General features: G+C 46.9%; 1 protein-coding gene across 2 annotated transcripts in view; it reads right to left on the reverse strand.

Moving 5' to 3' along the window:
- Positions 1-2,468: 2,468 nt before the first annotated feature.
- Positions 2,469-16,306, reverse strand: part of LOC147634166 (mechanosensitive ion channel protein 1, mitochondrial-like) — a 105,289-nt gene continuing 91,451 nt past the window's right edge. For both annotated transcript variants that reach the window (XM_086805312.1, XM_086805314.1), the window contains 2 exons: positions 3,032-3,253; positions 2,469-2,930 (listed from right to left, as the gene is read on the reverse strand). In XM_086805312.1, the coding sequence (XP_086661438.1) occupies positions 2,838-2,930; positions 3,032-3,253 (315 nt within the window). In that variant the 3' untranslated portion in view covers positions 2,469-2,837. The remainder of the gene's footprint in view (positions 2,931-3,031; positions 3,254-16,306) is intronic.

Raw genomic sequence — 16,306 nt, forward strand, 5'->3', positions numbered from 1 at the left:
GCATTCTTGACATCCATTTTGATGCAATTCCCAACCTTTAGATGCAGCCAATGAAATCACAAATCTTACGATAGCCATCTTAGCACTAGACTAAATGTCTCATCATAATCAAGTCTATGAGTTTGCGCATAACCCCCTTGGCGAGACCAAGCTTGCCCTATATATTTCCATGGATCCATCCGACTTATATTTAACCTTATAAACCCATTTATAGCCAATCACGTTCTTGCCATTTAACACATGCTTCACCAACAAGACGAACTCAGGTGAAGCGACAAGCTCATTCAAGAGATCACAAAGCATAACTTCTCCCGCCAACTCCATGAAGCCAACCAAAAAGTGGCTATGTTAGAAGCCACAAGCTCAAAAAAGCTAAGAAAGAAGTCTGCAAACTTTAGCATGAGCTCATTGTGGTTGAGGCTATGGAATGGCATGAGCTCATTCTGGACGAGCCTACACAAGAACTCACTAACACCAAAACCCATGTAGGCAAAATTGGAAAGCATCAAAGACGAGCTCACCAAGTCCAATGATGAGAGGTCAAGAACAATGGAGGCAATAAATAAATTTGCAAGGAACGTCAACAAAGTCATGGTTGACCATGCTGCCAATATCATCTCAAGGGAGCTCAAAGGCCACTTCACCACCAAAACTACCAAGAGGAAGAGCACTTATCAAGCCTTTCAACACCCTCTTACAACAAAAAGACAACACCATTTCCTAGGCACACGAACAAATCCAATGGTTGGAAGTTGCCACCTCAAATGTTACCTCACTAGACATCAAAGAAGCTAGACTTCCTCCTCTCATGGGGCTCCGACCTCCATGCACGATGTCGATTCTCAGGAGATATCAACCTCATCCACGACTCTTTCCATCTACCTCATGCAATACCCTCTATCTCATCCACCCCAAATCCTCATATTGCAAAATTTGAAACTTCTGTTAAACTTTCATAACTACACCATCCAACATAGTCCTAAACTTTTTTGTTGCTTTTTGTTGTTTTTTTATATTTATTTCTTTATTATTTTTTGCATTTTTAAAAATAACCTTTCATCACAAAAATAATTATGAATCAAACACCTCATGCAATTCAACATCTTCATATGCAAACGGATCCACGCCCCCACCTCCATAATCCATGCACCTCCTCCTATCAAAACATTATTGGCAATGTCCAGATGTTGTGTTTCGTGTCTAGATGTAGTGTTTCCCCTCAAGTGTACACTTTGTAGGCGGTGTCATATGTATAAGATGACATTGAAAGTCCTCTTTTCTTTTTGCCTTTTGTACAACCCGTGTGGCACAAGCCCATCTCCTAAACGATACTCAAATGTGGAGAGTACAAGGTGCACCAAGGGAAGAGATTGTGTACTCTATTTTGATGAGAACAACAAATGATTCCCTCTTGCCTAGATACATTTCATTAACTTGATATAGTTCACGAATCCTTCAAGTCAAGGTGTTTTTCTTTTCTCATGTTCCAAATTCTGGCCTAAAATATATATATATCTCTCTCTCTCTTTCTCAGAGTATGTTCCATCAATACGCAATACTTCAACAATAATGAACGAGCAACAATGGGAGTTCTACATCTTGTTATGTAGTCTCCTTCCTCGAAAAGTTATGAGAAGTTGGTAGACAGCCTTCTCAATGACAAAAGTGACATGTATCTCAATATTATCAATGGTAGAAGAGGTGCACTTGAATCATGGCCATTTTGTGGTTCTATCATTCTATAAATGATGTACATCTCAACTTCTAACTACACTATGTTAAGAACTGTACTTTATACTTTATTTAAATATAAAACTATATTGACATGTCATATTGCTTTTGATTTGTTTTATCCATTGCCCTTATCTTCTTGTTTGAATATATCTAATAACCTTCTTGAGATATTCAACGGCATGAAGACATGCACAAGTCTAGTTTCTTTGATTTCTTCTTTGTATTCAAAGCTTCATCAACCTTTTAAGATCCTCAGTTCTTTCATAGCTGCTTGGAAGCTATACTTTCAACACTAAACAAAATGCCAAGCTGCATAGGTCCCATAAATCACCTTGATATAGATGCTTCTATGTGTTTCTGCATAAACCTAGCATGGTAGAACAAGATTATAATAAATGTGTGCTAACACATTTTTATGCCCAAAACAGCATTCCTTAGTGAAGCTCACACATAGGTCACTAGGGAGGAAGCTTTATCCGTTTATTGGGGCACTAGTAATGAGATCTTATTTGTTTGATGCGTCTGAAGAGTGGACACAAGAAGAAATAAATGCTTGGCGCTGTAGTTGCAAGAAGAATAGCAAACACACAGATTGACATTTTGACGTGCATTATGTTGCCTAGGCTTGGCTTTACCAATAAGAGTTCTCTCTAAGCGCTAAATTACCTCCCAACGTCACTTACAAAGCAGTCATTGTCCTTCAGAAATCATCTTTTAAGCTGCTCGCATCTCTGTTAATTGCGAAACACGTCATCATATTGGACTGATAGTGCAAGTCCTAAGATTATTTCATGCCGACTATCTGAACTACATTCATATGTACAAAAAGATCCACAAAAAACTGAGCATTTATGCACAAACACCTGATATACAAGCAATTGATATTAAACCTGCTCATCCTCTGCTTGCACATTCAATCAACTAGATTTTTCAGACCCCTAAACAAACTGCTCCTTCCTGGGCACCAAAATTTCAAGACTAGTTCATGGCTTTAGTTACATTAAGGAGATGATGTGCAGCATATCCTTTGCCATGAAAAGTTTGCCTGAGATGGAGGAGTATCCACATGCAACCGTGTGAGAGAGTTTTGGTGATGTTCAGGTTCAAAGCACTCCAAGTGTTGCACCTGCACAACTTATAATCTTGAGTGCTTGCAAAGTGATATCCTGTTCAGTTGCTAGGAGCTCCTCTTTGCCCTGGTCACAATAGGAAAGTTTCAGTGAATAGGAATGAAGCTTGGACTCGAATACAGCTTCTTCCAGCTCAAGAAAATGTCTAGTAAGCAATCATAATTTACCTTGAACATCAAATTGCAGAGAATAGTGATCTCCAGTGATGTACCAGCCACACGCGAAGCATAACAAAGTGGTACACCATTCTGAAAAGTCACACTTGGATGGCTCTTCAGCATGTTTTTGACCTCCTGTGTGATCTGAGGTATCTTATCAAAATCATTCAAGTGCACGGGAACTTTTACACTGAATGCACGCCATGTAGCACGTGATTTGTTCACTATCACCTGCACATTTTTACAGATTAGTCTTCATCCTGATAGAGAACACCTGCAAATTCATAATTTCTTGGGAAACGCGCATGCCATACGTGCAGTAGAAATTCATCCGACCATGAATGTATGCATGTACCAGATGATAAATCAGCTATTCAAATTCCATGTACTCAAAATTTACATGTGCTAGGGGTAGCTAATCCCTGCATCCATCATTTGGCTCAATAACCCTGATCCATCAAATGAGTTGTGTGCGCACAAAATATGCTAACACTTAATGATATCAAAAATATCTGCATGTTAAGAAAGCATTCCATCATCTGTACCCGCATAGACAAGTATTCCCATCATCTGTATCCTCGTATAGAAATACTCCCATCATCTGTATCCCTCAGATAAAATCTTGCCATGTCATCAGGTTCCAAAAGGATCCATCAGTACACATGCACAAGTCTAAGGAGTCAGTATAGTGAAGGAGTTACAAAGTGTCACAATCCTCTAGAGAATTGTGACATGGGGAAGGATTTCCAGGATGTTGTCTTGGAAGTATCCAGGAGCATGATGGACTCACTCATGGAAGGGTCGTAGCCCTGGTGAGTGAGTATGTAAACTCATGGAAGGGTGGTAACCTTGGTGAGTATGTGAACTCCTGGAAGGGTGGTAACCTTGGTGAGTTATGTGAACACATGAAAGGGAAGTTGCTCTGGTGAGTACAATATTTAGATCCTATATGGGCGGTGCCCATGGTCGCGACTATTTTGGTGTACAAGATGGCAAGTTGGGAGACTTAATCCAAATCAATGTGCACAAGCATTTGCCTGTGAAATGCACTTGCATGTGTCCCTTGTCTTGTTGCCTGGACATTGCCTGGTATTTTGCCTATGAATGTCCACGGACGCCTGGACACCCCGTGGACGCGTGTTGCACGTGGTAAGTGTGCACACTCAACCCTAATTAAATATTATTCCTTTGTTTACTAAAGTTTATGCAAGCTCATTTAAGTTTGGGCGGACTAACTTATGAATTATAATAGAGTTCACATCGGGCTGGACTTCATTAATGTACCAAGGCCATTGACTTGTGATGGGCACCCGGGCACTTGGTCTAAATCCCACAATGTAGCTCTGAAAGTCTTCTTTCAGCCCTTAACACCATCCTGGAACATGCTTGATGCAAAATGCATACAGAAGATGGAGAGAAGAGAGAGACATAGCTGAGTATGACCCTACTCCCTAGAGAAATGAGTACCTAACAATGAGCAAGTGAGGGCTGGAATGCCTTCATGGACTGGCCGACCTGCTGTTGGCCAGGTCCTCGACAAAACATCACTTCAGTGCTGCAGCCGACAGAGTCATATGCCTTCAAAATCTGGCGGACAGCCTCCTGTCATCTCCACTCCTGCCCAAACCAACACAAGCTCCAAAATTTGGTCGAAAATCATATCTTTATCTGTTGCCCTTCAAAGATCAGCCCTTGAGTTCAACTTGCACATGTCTTGCACATGACATCACCCTCTACTAAACTTGATGATGGGATTCCAAATTCTATTCTTGGATGACTGTCATCATCCCATTGTCCATCCCTGGATTCCCAGAACTATCATCCTTCCCTTCCTGGCAACCTTCTCACTGAAAACCCAGCCCGGTCTCCAAATCCACTCCCAACTCTGATGAAGATATGTGCATCTGTTCCGTCCTGTCCCCTATCCCTTCATGCCCTTTCCCTAAACACTTTCTTTGGTCTTCTTTTCCTGAGTATTGAGCCTGGCACTCTCACTTCACTCCTCGGAGGATCACCCTCCCTTGAAACCGTTGCCGGAGAGCCTTTCTCATGCTCTGATAACAATGTCACATGCGGAAGCTCTGGGAGTCTCTTTTTAGCCCTAAACACCATCCTGGAACATGCTTGATGCAAAACGCATATAGAAGATGGAGAGAAGAGAGATTGCTGAGTAATTTGTATATTCTATAGTACAAAAAAGTGTACAAGTCTTGGCTAGCCCATGGCTGCCCCATCAAAAGGTAGAAATGCCTACGTCTAGTCCTCATCAGCCTGCAGGTGTCGGCAAAGGAACAGGAGCCAAGCGTCAAGAGTCCTTGGAGAAGTAGTGTGGACCTGTACAGCAAGCTAGGAACAAGACACTGGGAAGCACGTGCAGAGAGCACATGAGGCAGGGCCTCGGAGACGAGAGGGCTGGAGCAGATAAGGCGAGGCCTGCAGGGGCTTGGACAGACTCATGATAGACCAGAAAGCCAGGCGTCCATGATCTGGAAGACCAGGAACTGGGAGCAGAAGCATGTCAAGGCACAGAGGACAGGCAGCCACACAGTCCAGCGAGAGTTGAAAACCGGCAAGATCTGGAGCTTCTGTGCCTTGCAGGAAGGCTGGAAAAGGAGGTAAAGACCGGAGTTGCGAACATGGAACTCGGAGGTTGTGAACACTGCGAGCTGCTGGGCAGAGGGCGCACTGCACAGAGGCCCCAGAGTGGAGCTGGTGGCCAGGCAAGGGTGCAAGCGGTGAGTTGACTGCCTTCATTGGAGGTGACGGGAGTCTTTGGTCGATGGGTCGGAAGTGAAGCGAAAGACGGCGTCCACTAGAGGGCTGTGCGATGGCAGCGATTTCCGGGCAAGCAACAACATCAGGGTGACTGGAGTAGGTGAGTAGGTTCTCTGCGCGACCGGAGCAGGCAGCGGAAGTGTAGCACAGCGGCTGCGAACAGGAGCACCTGGCATGGGTGCGCCATAACGCCACCACGAGATTTATGGGAGCATAGGTGCAGAGCTCTGATACCATTTGTCAACGAGCAGGATTGGGTCATGGCGGAGGCACATAGAAAAACGAGAGAGAGCGAGAGGGCATAAAAAGCTCAACATGATATTAATAATCCTAAACTAATAGGGAGATGCACAAGGGACTACTTCTTTCAAGTATTGTTATATTTATATTATGATAATGGTCCTGTAAATAGGCGAGATCCCCCTTACAAGGTGTGGGCATCTGCTGCCACCACACATGCCACATGACAAGATGAGGTGCCAAGTGTCCACTGAGGTGGCACCTTTACACATCATTGCTTACATAAGTCCTTAAGGGGCTGTTCCCATGTACAAAGAACCCGTACACCATTAGCGGTTGTTCACACACATCAGCGGCTTTATTTAAGGCTATCTAAGTGCTAGCCACTTAGGGGTGGTTCCCATGCACGCGTAGATGACTCCGTTTGCATTGATTTCCCCAACATGTCCTCTTCTCTGCCTCTCCCCTCTTCTCCCTTCGCATGTGCATATAAGCCCCTCCTCTTGCCTCTCCCGCTTCTTTGTGTATCAACACACGCAGGTCGGCCGCCCGCCCTTTGATCGACATTTTGTCTTTTTCCAAGCCAATCATCCTCCACCCCCAATGGCTGGGAGAACAATCCATTTCTCCAAAGACGAGCTTACGACCTTATGGGCAGATTTTGATAAAGAAGTCAAAACCACACTCGTTAGAAAGATTTTTGGGTGTCATACTTCGTGCTCTCAAGCTAGGGGTTAGATCTTGGTGGCACTCCTCACAGAGCTTGCCTTGCAGTTTACTAATACCTACTCGCTTGGAAGGGTCTTCTACCAAGTAGATTTCGATTCGGCAAAGGTCACCACATAGAGCCCCCCGTTTCCTCTCAGTTTGAGGAATGCTAATGCTTGGTGTGTTGCAGGGGACCCAAGCAAGGACTAGGGATGATTTCAAGAAACAATTCAAGCGATTTCTATCCAAACACTTCAATGACGATGTTATTATGGTATAAGAGCAGCTTTCCCAAAAGGAGAATGACTCGGTTCAAACCTTTTGTAATAGGTTTTGGAGTGCTGATATGAGGGCAGCACCTTTCAAGCACATATTTGATCGAGATGAACGAAGGAAATTCCGGGCAGCTTTACTTCCTCATATCCAGGAATATTTGCAGGCTCCAAGAAGGATGGGCGTGCCTTCAAGAAGGAATAGTCTCATTAAAAGAAGGGTTTGGAAAAGAAGCTGGGGGTGGCAAACCCTCACGAAAGTGCCAAACTTTGGAACAAGAGGAACAATATTGCAAGAAAGGCAAGTGCTTCAAGTGTGGAAAGATAAGGAACCATCGAAGGACCAAGTGGAGGCTGAGCCCAAACCTGTAGTGAATGGAGTTGTGGATGTGGTTGGTAATTCAGGGCAATCCATAGAGAGTATTACTTTATGCAAAGTTTGGGGGAAACTGAGAGATCGGAATGCCTTTGCTAAAAGATCGAAATATAACTTGATTTCGATATAGATGGCCTAAGTCCTTGGGATAAAACTCGAGGAGATGGGACTTGCTTTGAAGCAAATGGAGCTTTTGGATAGCAGGCAGTGCCAATTACACCTATCATCATGAGACTTTGGATTCATATCTAAGGTTATGTGGACCATGAGGACTTTCTTATTTCTCCTTTAGAAAATTGTCATGTTTTTCTTGGTATGCCTTGGCACTATGTCACCATGACTCTGAAGGATAAGAAGATTAGGTTTGTCATAGGAATAGAGAAATTTGTATCCAGGCTAATAAGGCCAAAAGAAACATACCTATTGTATCTCATATTTCCATTAACAAAGCAATAAAAACTTTATTTCTTCATACTTGGTTTTTGTGAGAGATGCTCTTGAGGATTACTGTTGGTCATGACCACTCCCGGCTAGTTCAGGTGTGAACACAGCTTACTCACGGGCACTTTTTCCTTGTGACTGGACACAGGTTTTTTCCCCGTGTGAACACACTTATGTGTGTTGGGCACTTTGCCCTAGGCCTTTTAGTACTCACTTGTACTTTCATTTTCATATCATTATTGAGTACATCTTTTCCAGCACTCTTGAGCTTCACTCGTTTTTCTCTCTTGCAGCTGTGTGTGTGTGTCTGTGTGTAGGCTTCTCCCCCCATACCCAACATTGGTATCAAAGCCTATCAGTTAGGGTTTCCCCTACTGCCCTCTGCTCCTTGCCTAGAGCTCGCCTTAAGCCACTGCCCGTTCAGGTCACCACCATATTGCGCCGCCTTGTGTACTTGCCCGTACTGCGCCCGCCTTGTGTACCTGCCTGTATTGCGCCGTCAACTGCTGCTGCTCCATACACTCTGTCGCCGACTGTACTACTGTACCCGCTGTCCTACGCAGCTGCTGTGTGGCACCTACACAGTCGCCTGTTGACCTGTGCACCCAATCGACTCAAGCGACTATACCTGCAGTACAAATCGTGTGCACTATTGTGCCTACCCGATTGAAGTTGCTCCACAACATTGGTATTTCTGTAATTTTTTTTTCAAATACTCGGAAATTGCTAAAAACTAGCAAATACACTGCATTAATTTTGGGGCTTTTCACCATTGAGCTCAAAATTGCAACATTGGCATTGATTTCAGTAGATTTGTGTTGCAAAGAATTTGTGGGTTTATGTATCACGGGCTGATGTCAGGCCCATTGCTCCTGCACGAGCAGCAAGTACTTCAGGAACCATGGATGCAAGTGATGATGTATCTTCAGGTGGTGCTACATCTTCTGCACCTTTGCCACCCACTCCAGAACAGCTCAGATGGGATGCCAAGGATGCTCAGGCACATGCTTTGATTGCCCTCTCATGCAGAAGGCCGTTCATGCACCTCTTCTAAGGGTGCATGGGATGTACTTGCTTCTTTGTATCAGGTTCGCAATGAGGCCTGTGTTACCTATCTTCGCAAGAAGATTGGGTCTAAGCATATGGATGAGGGTGACTCAATGGATAAGTTCCTTACCCGCATCAAGGATTTGCGAGAGCAGCTCATCAATATTGATGAGGTCATTCTAGATGGTTCACTTGTATCTACACTACTTCAGGGTTTGCCAGAATCCTATCAGGGTTTTGCTACTACTCTTCGTCTACTCATGAAGGGTAATCCAAACTTGTATACCTTTGATGAGTTGGTGACTCTCTTACTGCAGGAGGAGCAATCTCGTTCTAATAGGACCACTATGCTTTCTGCTGATCGAGCATTTGGTGCCTTTGATCGAAACAAAGGTAAATCTGGGGCTTCATCTAGTGGTAAACCTAAGGGCAATCCACATGCCCATTCAGATTCTAACTCGTCTAAAGAGGGTGACAACAAGAAAAAGAAGAAATGCAACTATTGTAGAAAACCTGGCCATCTTATTGAGGAATGTAGGAAGCGCATTGATAGTGAAAAGAAAAAGAAGCAGCAAGGTTTGGCTGCTCTACTATGGACACTAAAGAAGAGGCAAACTTTGCTCATGAGGGATATGCATTAGTGGTTACATGCAGTTTGCCTGCTTCTTGTATGTCTATCTCAGCTGGAGATTGGTACTTTGACAGTGGTGCTTCTAAGCACATCACTTCTTGCAGAGATCTCTTTGCCAATTTGCAGGATTCACCTCCAGGTGGCATAGTTATGTGTGCCAATGATGCCTCTTACTCCATTAAAGGCATTGGCAATGTGGAGCTAACAGCATGTGATGGGGATAGCTTTACTCTTTGTAACACTTTTATGTACCAGGCATTAAGAAGAATCTCATTTCTGTTTCAGCCCTTGCATTATCTGGGTTTAAGGTTCAGTTTTCTGATCATTGTTGCTCAGTGTATGACAGCAGAGATTCAGCTTCTCTTATGCTTTCTGGGACATTATGCTTTCTGGGACAGCAGAGATTCAGCTTCTCTTATGCTTTCTGGGACATTATGACAGGAGTACTTATTCTCATGATGCTATGATTGCCTCCACATCCCGTGTGATGAGTGACACTGAGTTATGGCATGCTCGGTTTGGTCACTTGAACTTCCCATCTCTTGTACACTTGCAGGAGCAAGGTATGGTGCATGAGCTTCCTCCTATGCAGGTTCCCTTTAAGCATGTATGTGAGGGATGCATCCTTGGAAAGATGCACAGGATTTTCTTTCCTAAAGATGGGGCTATGAGGACTGTCCGACCATTACAGCTTGTTCATAGTGATCTTTGTGGCCCCATGAGGGCGCCATCTTTTGGAGGACACTTGTACTTCATCACGTTCATTGATGACTACACTCGGTTTTGTTGGGTGTATGGTTTAAAAATGAAGTCAGGTGCCTTTGCAGCTTTCAGAGACTTCCGTCCCACAACTGAAAATGCTTGTGGACACAAGCTTGTCACATTGCGTACAGATCGAGGAGGGAAATATTTGTCAAATGAGTTCACAGCTTGCATGCAGTTACATGGTATTTCTCATCAGTGTACTACCCCCTATACTCCTCAGCAAAATGGAGTTGCATAGAGACGTAATCGTACACTCATGGAGATGGCACGTTGCATGCTCAAAAGCAAGGATCTGCCCAGTAAGTTTTGGCTTGAGGCGGTTATGTGTGCCAATTATGTGCTTAACCGTTGCCCCATTAAAGCCTTGAAATCTAAGACTGCCTATGAAGCATGGAATGGCAGGATTCCAGTGGTGACTCATATGAGCGTCTTTGGGTGTTTGACATATATGCATGTGCCCACACAACAAAGACACAAGCTTGATGCAAAGGCAATCAAATGCATTTTCATTGGTTATAGTACTAAGAGTAAAGGATACACACTCTATGTGCCTAATTCAGGCAAGATCATTGTGTCAAGAGATGTTATCTTTGACGAATATGCATCTCAACCACTTGTCTCATGTACCCAACAGTCGTCTATTGGGCCGGAAGATGTCTTTGATACTTTGTTGCCTTTATTCAATTCAAATGTGGACAATAGAGCCAATTTCAGCTCATTTATAGCCACCTATGCCTGCTGAAAACCAGCAAAATCAGCAGCTGACTTGCCCCAAATTGATCCTAAAATGCCTCAAATTCATCAAGATACCTTGGGTGATGCATTGGCAGAGGAAGATGCAGATACTAGGAAGTCAAAAATTGTCATTCATGGAGGATCCACCTGAAGTGGATGAGCTCAAGGAGGTGTTGAAACCAAAACAGATTATCTTTCATAAAGAATAGATTATCCGCAGATATCTTGTTAAGTTTAAGAACTATCCGGGTATGGATGTGAAGTGGATAGATGAAACGTTCTTTGAGGACTATCCAGATCTGAAAACTGATTAGAAGCCAGGGTGAATGTCACCAGTCATTTTGTCACAAGTAGGCACGTGAATACAGAAACTAGTTGTCAAAACACAGCATACATTCAACATTCATCACATCATGAGCATATTCCAATACATTTGTCACAAACATCATAAACACATATACATCCTGAAACACCACAAGATAATCTTGCACATCACACAACACTAGGGGCTGAAGTGGGGCCAGCCCTCCCTGAGGTATCTTTATTTACCAACAGAGTATTTGCTTGCACAAGATGCGGATGCCCGGAAGATCACACTCCTCCACCAACACCAGATTTATCCAAATATCCACGATAGTCCGAATAGCATCATTTCCTTGCCGTGTTTTTGGAAGATCCATGATAAAATCCATGGCAATACTCTCCCAAGGCTGATTCAAAATCGGCAAGGTTGAAGCAACCCTAGAGTCTTATGCCTATCAAATTTGACCTTCTTGCAAACTAAACATTGGTGTACATAATCATCAATGTCTTTATGCATTTGCGGCCAAAAGAAATACTTCTCATTCCTCCAATACCTTTTGCCTTAAATTTTTATGGACACAGGCGATTTCGCATCATCAAATATCCATCATGTATGGAATAGTTTGGGACTGGTTTACCTTGCTGTAAGTCAGCCCATATATGCTGAAAATCATCATTTGTGTGATACGTACGCATCACGCATATCTGAGAGATCTTGATGATAGGCCACGGTAATGGCATGAACTTGAGGCCTTAAGGAAAGTGCATCAGCCACTACATTCTTCTTTCCGGGAGTATGTAAAATCTGAAAATGAAACATAGAGAGGAAATCTGCCCATCTCATGTGCTTTTCATACAACTTACTTTGCGTAAGAAGTACTGAAGACTTTGATGGTCCGTCTTAACGAAAATTCAGCTCCCAGCAAATAATGTTTTCACATCGTGAGAGCATGAATAACTTCCAAAAGCTCTTTCTCATAAACCTGCAAAGTGGAGTTCCGTATGTTGCAACTGACGGCTTTCATACGCTACAACATGTCCTTCCTGGTTTAATACTACACCAATACAATCTCCACATGCATCACATTCAATGGAGAACGGTTTATGCAAATCTGGCACACTCAAAACCGGTTCAAACATGATAGCTTGATTTAAACCATGAAAAGCCTTCTTTTGTACATTTCTCCAATGAAATACAGCCTTTTTCTTGGTCAGATCATGCAATGGCGAAGAAATTTCAGCAAAGTGCTTAATAAAACGACAGTAATATGTGGAACGACAACCTATTATGTGGAACGAGTTCATTAGGGATGAGGCTGTTCGGCCACCTGGTGCATCTCGTTACATGCAATGGTCAGGAGGTCAGGATGGGAGAGATGTGCATATACAGTTCTTGCTTGGAAGACCTTTAAGAGTCTTTTTGGTGGATCGGAGAGCTGCATTCATTTAGCATCTTAGAGGCTCTCGCATATGTATTCATTAGGTTGATGCAACTATACCGCATGAGTGGCTCTCTAGGACCTTTCATGGAGGATCACAGGATGTAAGGTAATCACAGCCAGGAGTGTGGTATTATCCGGACTCGCTGAAGCTCCCGCCTCCACCCTGCTCTGCGCGCGCCCGCCTGTCCCCCCTCTCTCTGTCGCCTGTTCGCCCTCCCACCTCTCCGCCTGTTCGCCCCTCCACCCCCCGCCTGCCTTCTTCTCGCCGTTGCGCCCCCCCCCCTCCTGCCTCGCTGCTGCGCCTCCCCCCTCATCGCCATTTCGTCCCCCCCTCCTAGCCGCCTCTTCGCATTTTCGCCCCCAACCCCCTCTTCGCCTGTTCACCGCCTCCCACCTCCCCGCCTGTTCGCACCCGCCTCCCCTCAGCAGCGGCCCGCCTCCCCTCCCTTTCGCCTTTTTTTTCGTTGCCGCCCCCCCCCCCCCCCCCCCCCCCCCCCCCCTCAGGGCTTCTCCTTCGTTTCCCCCCCCCCCCCCCCCTCCTCGTTCGTGCTGTGTTTCACCCCCAGGGGGTTTTTGTTTTTCTTCATTTTCTTCCGGTCTTCCGCCTCTTCGTGTGCAGCCCGTTTCTTGCAGGTTTCCCGCATTCGCCTCGCCTTCGCCTGAGCTTCAGACTCTGATGGAGACTCCTCCCGCCTCGCCTCAGAGGGACTCATCCGCAGCCCCCTCGCCCGCCCCCGAGGACATCCCCATCAAGCTTTCTCTTTCGCCGGAAGAGGAAGCGAGCCTCACCGCAGAGGTGGAACGCCTCCAGGCTCATTCCACCATCTGCCGTATAGTCGGCACTCGCCCCAGCAGAGGGGAGATCAGGGATCTTCTTCAGGCTCGCCTTCTTGCAGATGTGGGCAAGATCCTGGATGTACAGCTCCTGGGCCGGGGCCATTATCAGATCGAATTCGAGGCCGCCCAGAGCGTTGCCAAGGTCCTTGCCATGAGTCCTCTGGACATCAGGGGTGCTCAGGCTTTCTTCAGACCTTGGCAGCATGGATTTGACCCAGCAGCGGCGGAGCAGGGAGAGCGCCTCTTCCATATTACAGTTTGTTTCCCTGGTCTCCGCCGGGAGTATCTTCCGCTCCTCTCCAGGCTCGGAGCATTGGTGGGCTCGGTACTAGAGACGGGCCCCTCAGCTGCTTCAGTGGTGGCCAGAGCAGCTGGGCTACCTTCGGTCAGAGTGTTGGTGTCTGACATCTCCTCCCTTCCTAAGGTCATTCAGCTACCTAGGATAGGGGGGGGTGGATAGATCAGAGAGTGGAGTTTTCGGGGCTCCCGAACCAGTGCTTCATTTGCAGGCAGGTCGGTCATCTGGCCAAGGCCTGCCCTCGCAGGAGACCTTGACCCGCACCACAGCAGCAGGCTACTGATGGCCCGCCCACAGATTCGGCTCGGCAGGCTGCCTCAGGGACACCTGCTGAGGCCACAGAGACCTCGGAGTGGCAGCCTGGACAGGGGCGCCGCCGAGGGAGACAGCCACAGCAGCACGCACAGAGACCGCTGCAGCAGCAGCCACAGTCTCAGCCTCACTGGGTTCCTGTGAGGAACAGCTTTGCTCCCCTTCAGGAGGAGACCCCTGCAGCGACCGAGGACCAGGAGATGCCAGCTCCCCCTCCTTCACCTCCCCCACCCCCGTCCCCTCCCACCGCCTCGCTTCCACCTTCGCCTCCGCCCGCCCCCGCTCCGGTTTCGGCAGCGGCTCCCTCTCCACCTCCCTCGCCTCCCCCTCCTCCCCCTCCGCCCGCCTCACCTTCCCGGGAGACCCTGGCAGTTCCCTGGCGCTCACCTGCAGTCCGGAGAGCGCTGAGCACTGACCTCGCTCGAGCATCACAGAGGAGACCTATGCCGATTAGGGCCTCACGGATTTCATCTATTCGCAGTCGGCCGAGTCGCCTTGGCATTAGACAGCGCTCGGAGGCCTTTGATTATACCTTTACACGGCTTTTTGGAGCAGAGGGCCCCCATGAGCCAGCACCCATTCGAGTTCATGTAGTGATACCTCCGGCCCACGGGGAGGAGGCACTAGACTCAGCGGTGGCCTTCTCGTTCCCTCTTTGTGGACCCTGTGATCGGGAGTGGACTCTAGAGCTCGCTCTCAGCACTTTGAAGACTCAAGCAGTTGAGTTTTCTCACCACATGAGCGATCTGGAGGTGACTGATGTGATAGGCCGACTTTGGGAGTTGGCTCATTTTTTCTTGGATCCCGGGAGTGTGGATACCTCAGGGATTCAGCATTTGGTCGTGCGCATAGTGGCAGACTTGGCACGCGACCCTGGATATGTGAGTATACACGAGGTTTCTCTGTCAGAGCAGGAGGCAGTCGCCATGGGCCACAGCCACTGGCGCCTGATCCGGGATTCTTGCAGTACACCGGGTGGGCAGATTCGCAGCCGTTCGGATGGGGACTACTCCCCATCCAAGCCGCTTGCGAAGGCCCGCCGTACAGCTGAGACAACATCCACCTCAGCAGGGCATCCATGAGGATCATCTCATGGAATGTACAGGGCCTTGGCGGAGCACACTTTATACGCTATCGAGGTTGCTTGAGGCAGGAGCTTCAGAGATGCCTGGTTGGTGGCAGCATTGACATTTTGATGATGCAGGAGCACCACTTGGGTGAGAGCAGGATCCGGAGATATGGTTCGGTGATGCCTGGTAGATGGGACACTTTTTGGTTTGCAGGATTTGGTCCTTTGGGTGGACAGGGAGGAGTATGCATGGTTATTGCAGATGTATGGCGGCAGGCCATTGTGGATCGAGGGATCATTGTGCCAGGTAGAGCACAGTATGTCATTCTGAGGATGCATGATGAGCTATTGGGTGTGCTCAACATCTATGCGCCCAATCATGCTAGTGCCAGAGCAGAGTTCTGGACTCAGGTTACAGACGCATTGCCAGAGGCCGCACATTGGTGTGTTGGGGGAGACTTCAACATGCTTGAGGACCCGGCAGATAGGGTGGGAGGCAGTCATGTTACAGTGCACGGCACGGAGCTTGCAGCTTGGGACCGGTTTTGCATGTCACTGAGGATCACTGATGCATGGCAGCATGGGGCTTTCTCCCGGTCTCAGGACAGTCTTAGTTTCTCTCGGTCGGATCGCCGGCAGGGAGGGACTAATCTATCACGGATTGATCGCTTTTATGTGGGCGATTGGTTAGGGGAGCGAGGGGGCTCCGTCGGCATTCTCGCTGGCACCTCATTTTCAGATCATGCGCCAGTTATATTGACATTGGAGGAGGGGACACGGGAGCCCAGCTTGCAGTTGAGGATCCCAGAGAGGGTACTTGCAGATCCCAGTCTCACTGAGGACATTGAGAGGATCTGGCATGATAGTCAGTGCTCTGACCAGGATGCAGCGGGCCACTGTGCCCAGGGACTCATTGATCTTAGCTCTTTTCTACACGCTGCAGCTTTGACTCGACTGGGAGAGATTCGCGAGCGGGAGCAATGGCTGAGACGCAGCCTTGCTTCGCTACAGCGCCTTCAGGAGCAGCAGCCTG

This window comes from Cibotium barometz, chromosome 11 (genome assembly GCF_041138505.1).
Source record: "Cibotium barometz isolate CiBa-2024 chromosome 11, ASM4113850v1, whole genome shotgun sequence".
Taxonomy (NCBI): Eukaryota; Viridiplantae; Streptophyta; class Polypodiopsida; order Cyatheales; family Cibotiaceae; genus Cibotium; species Cibotium barometz.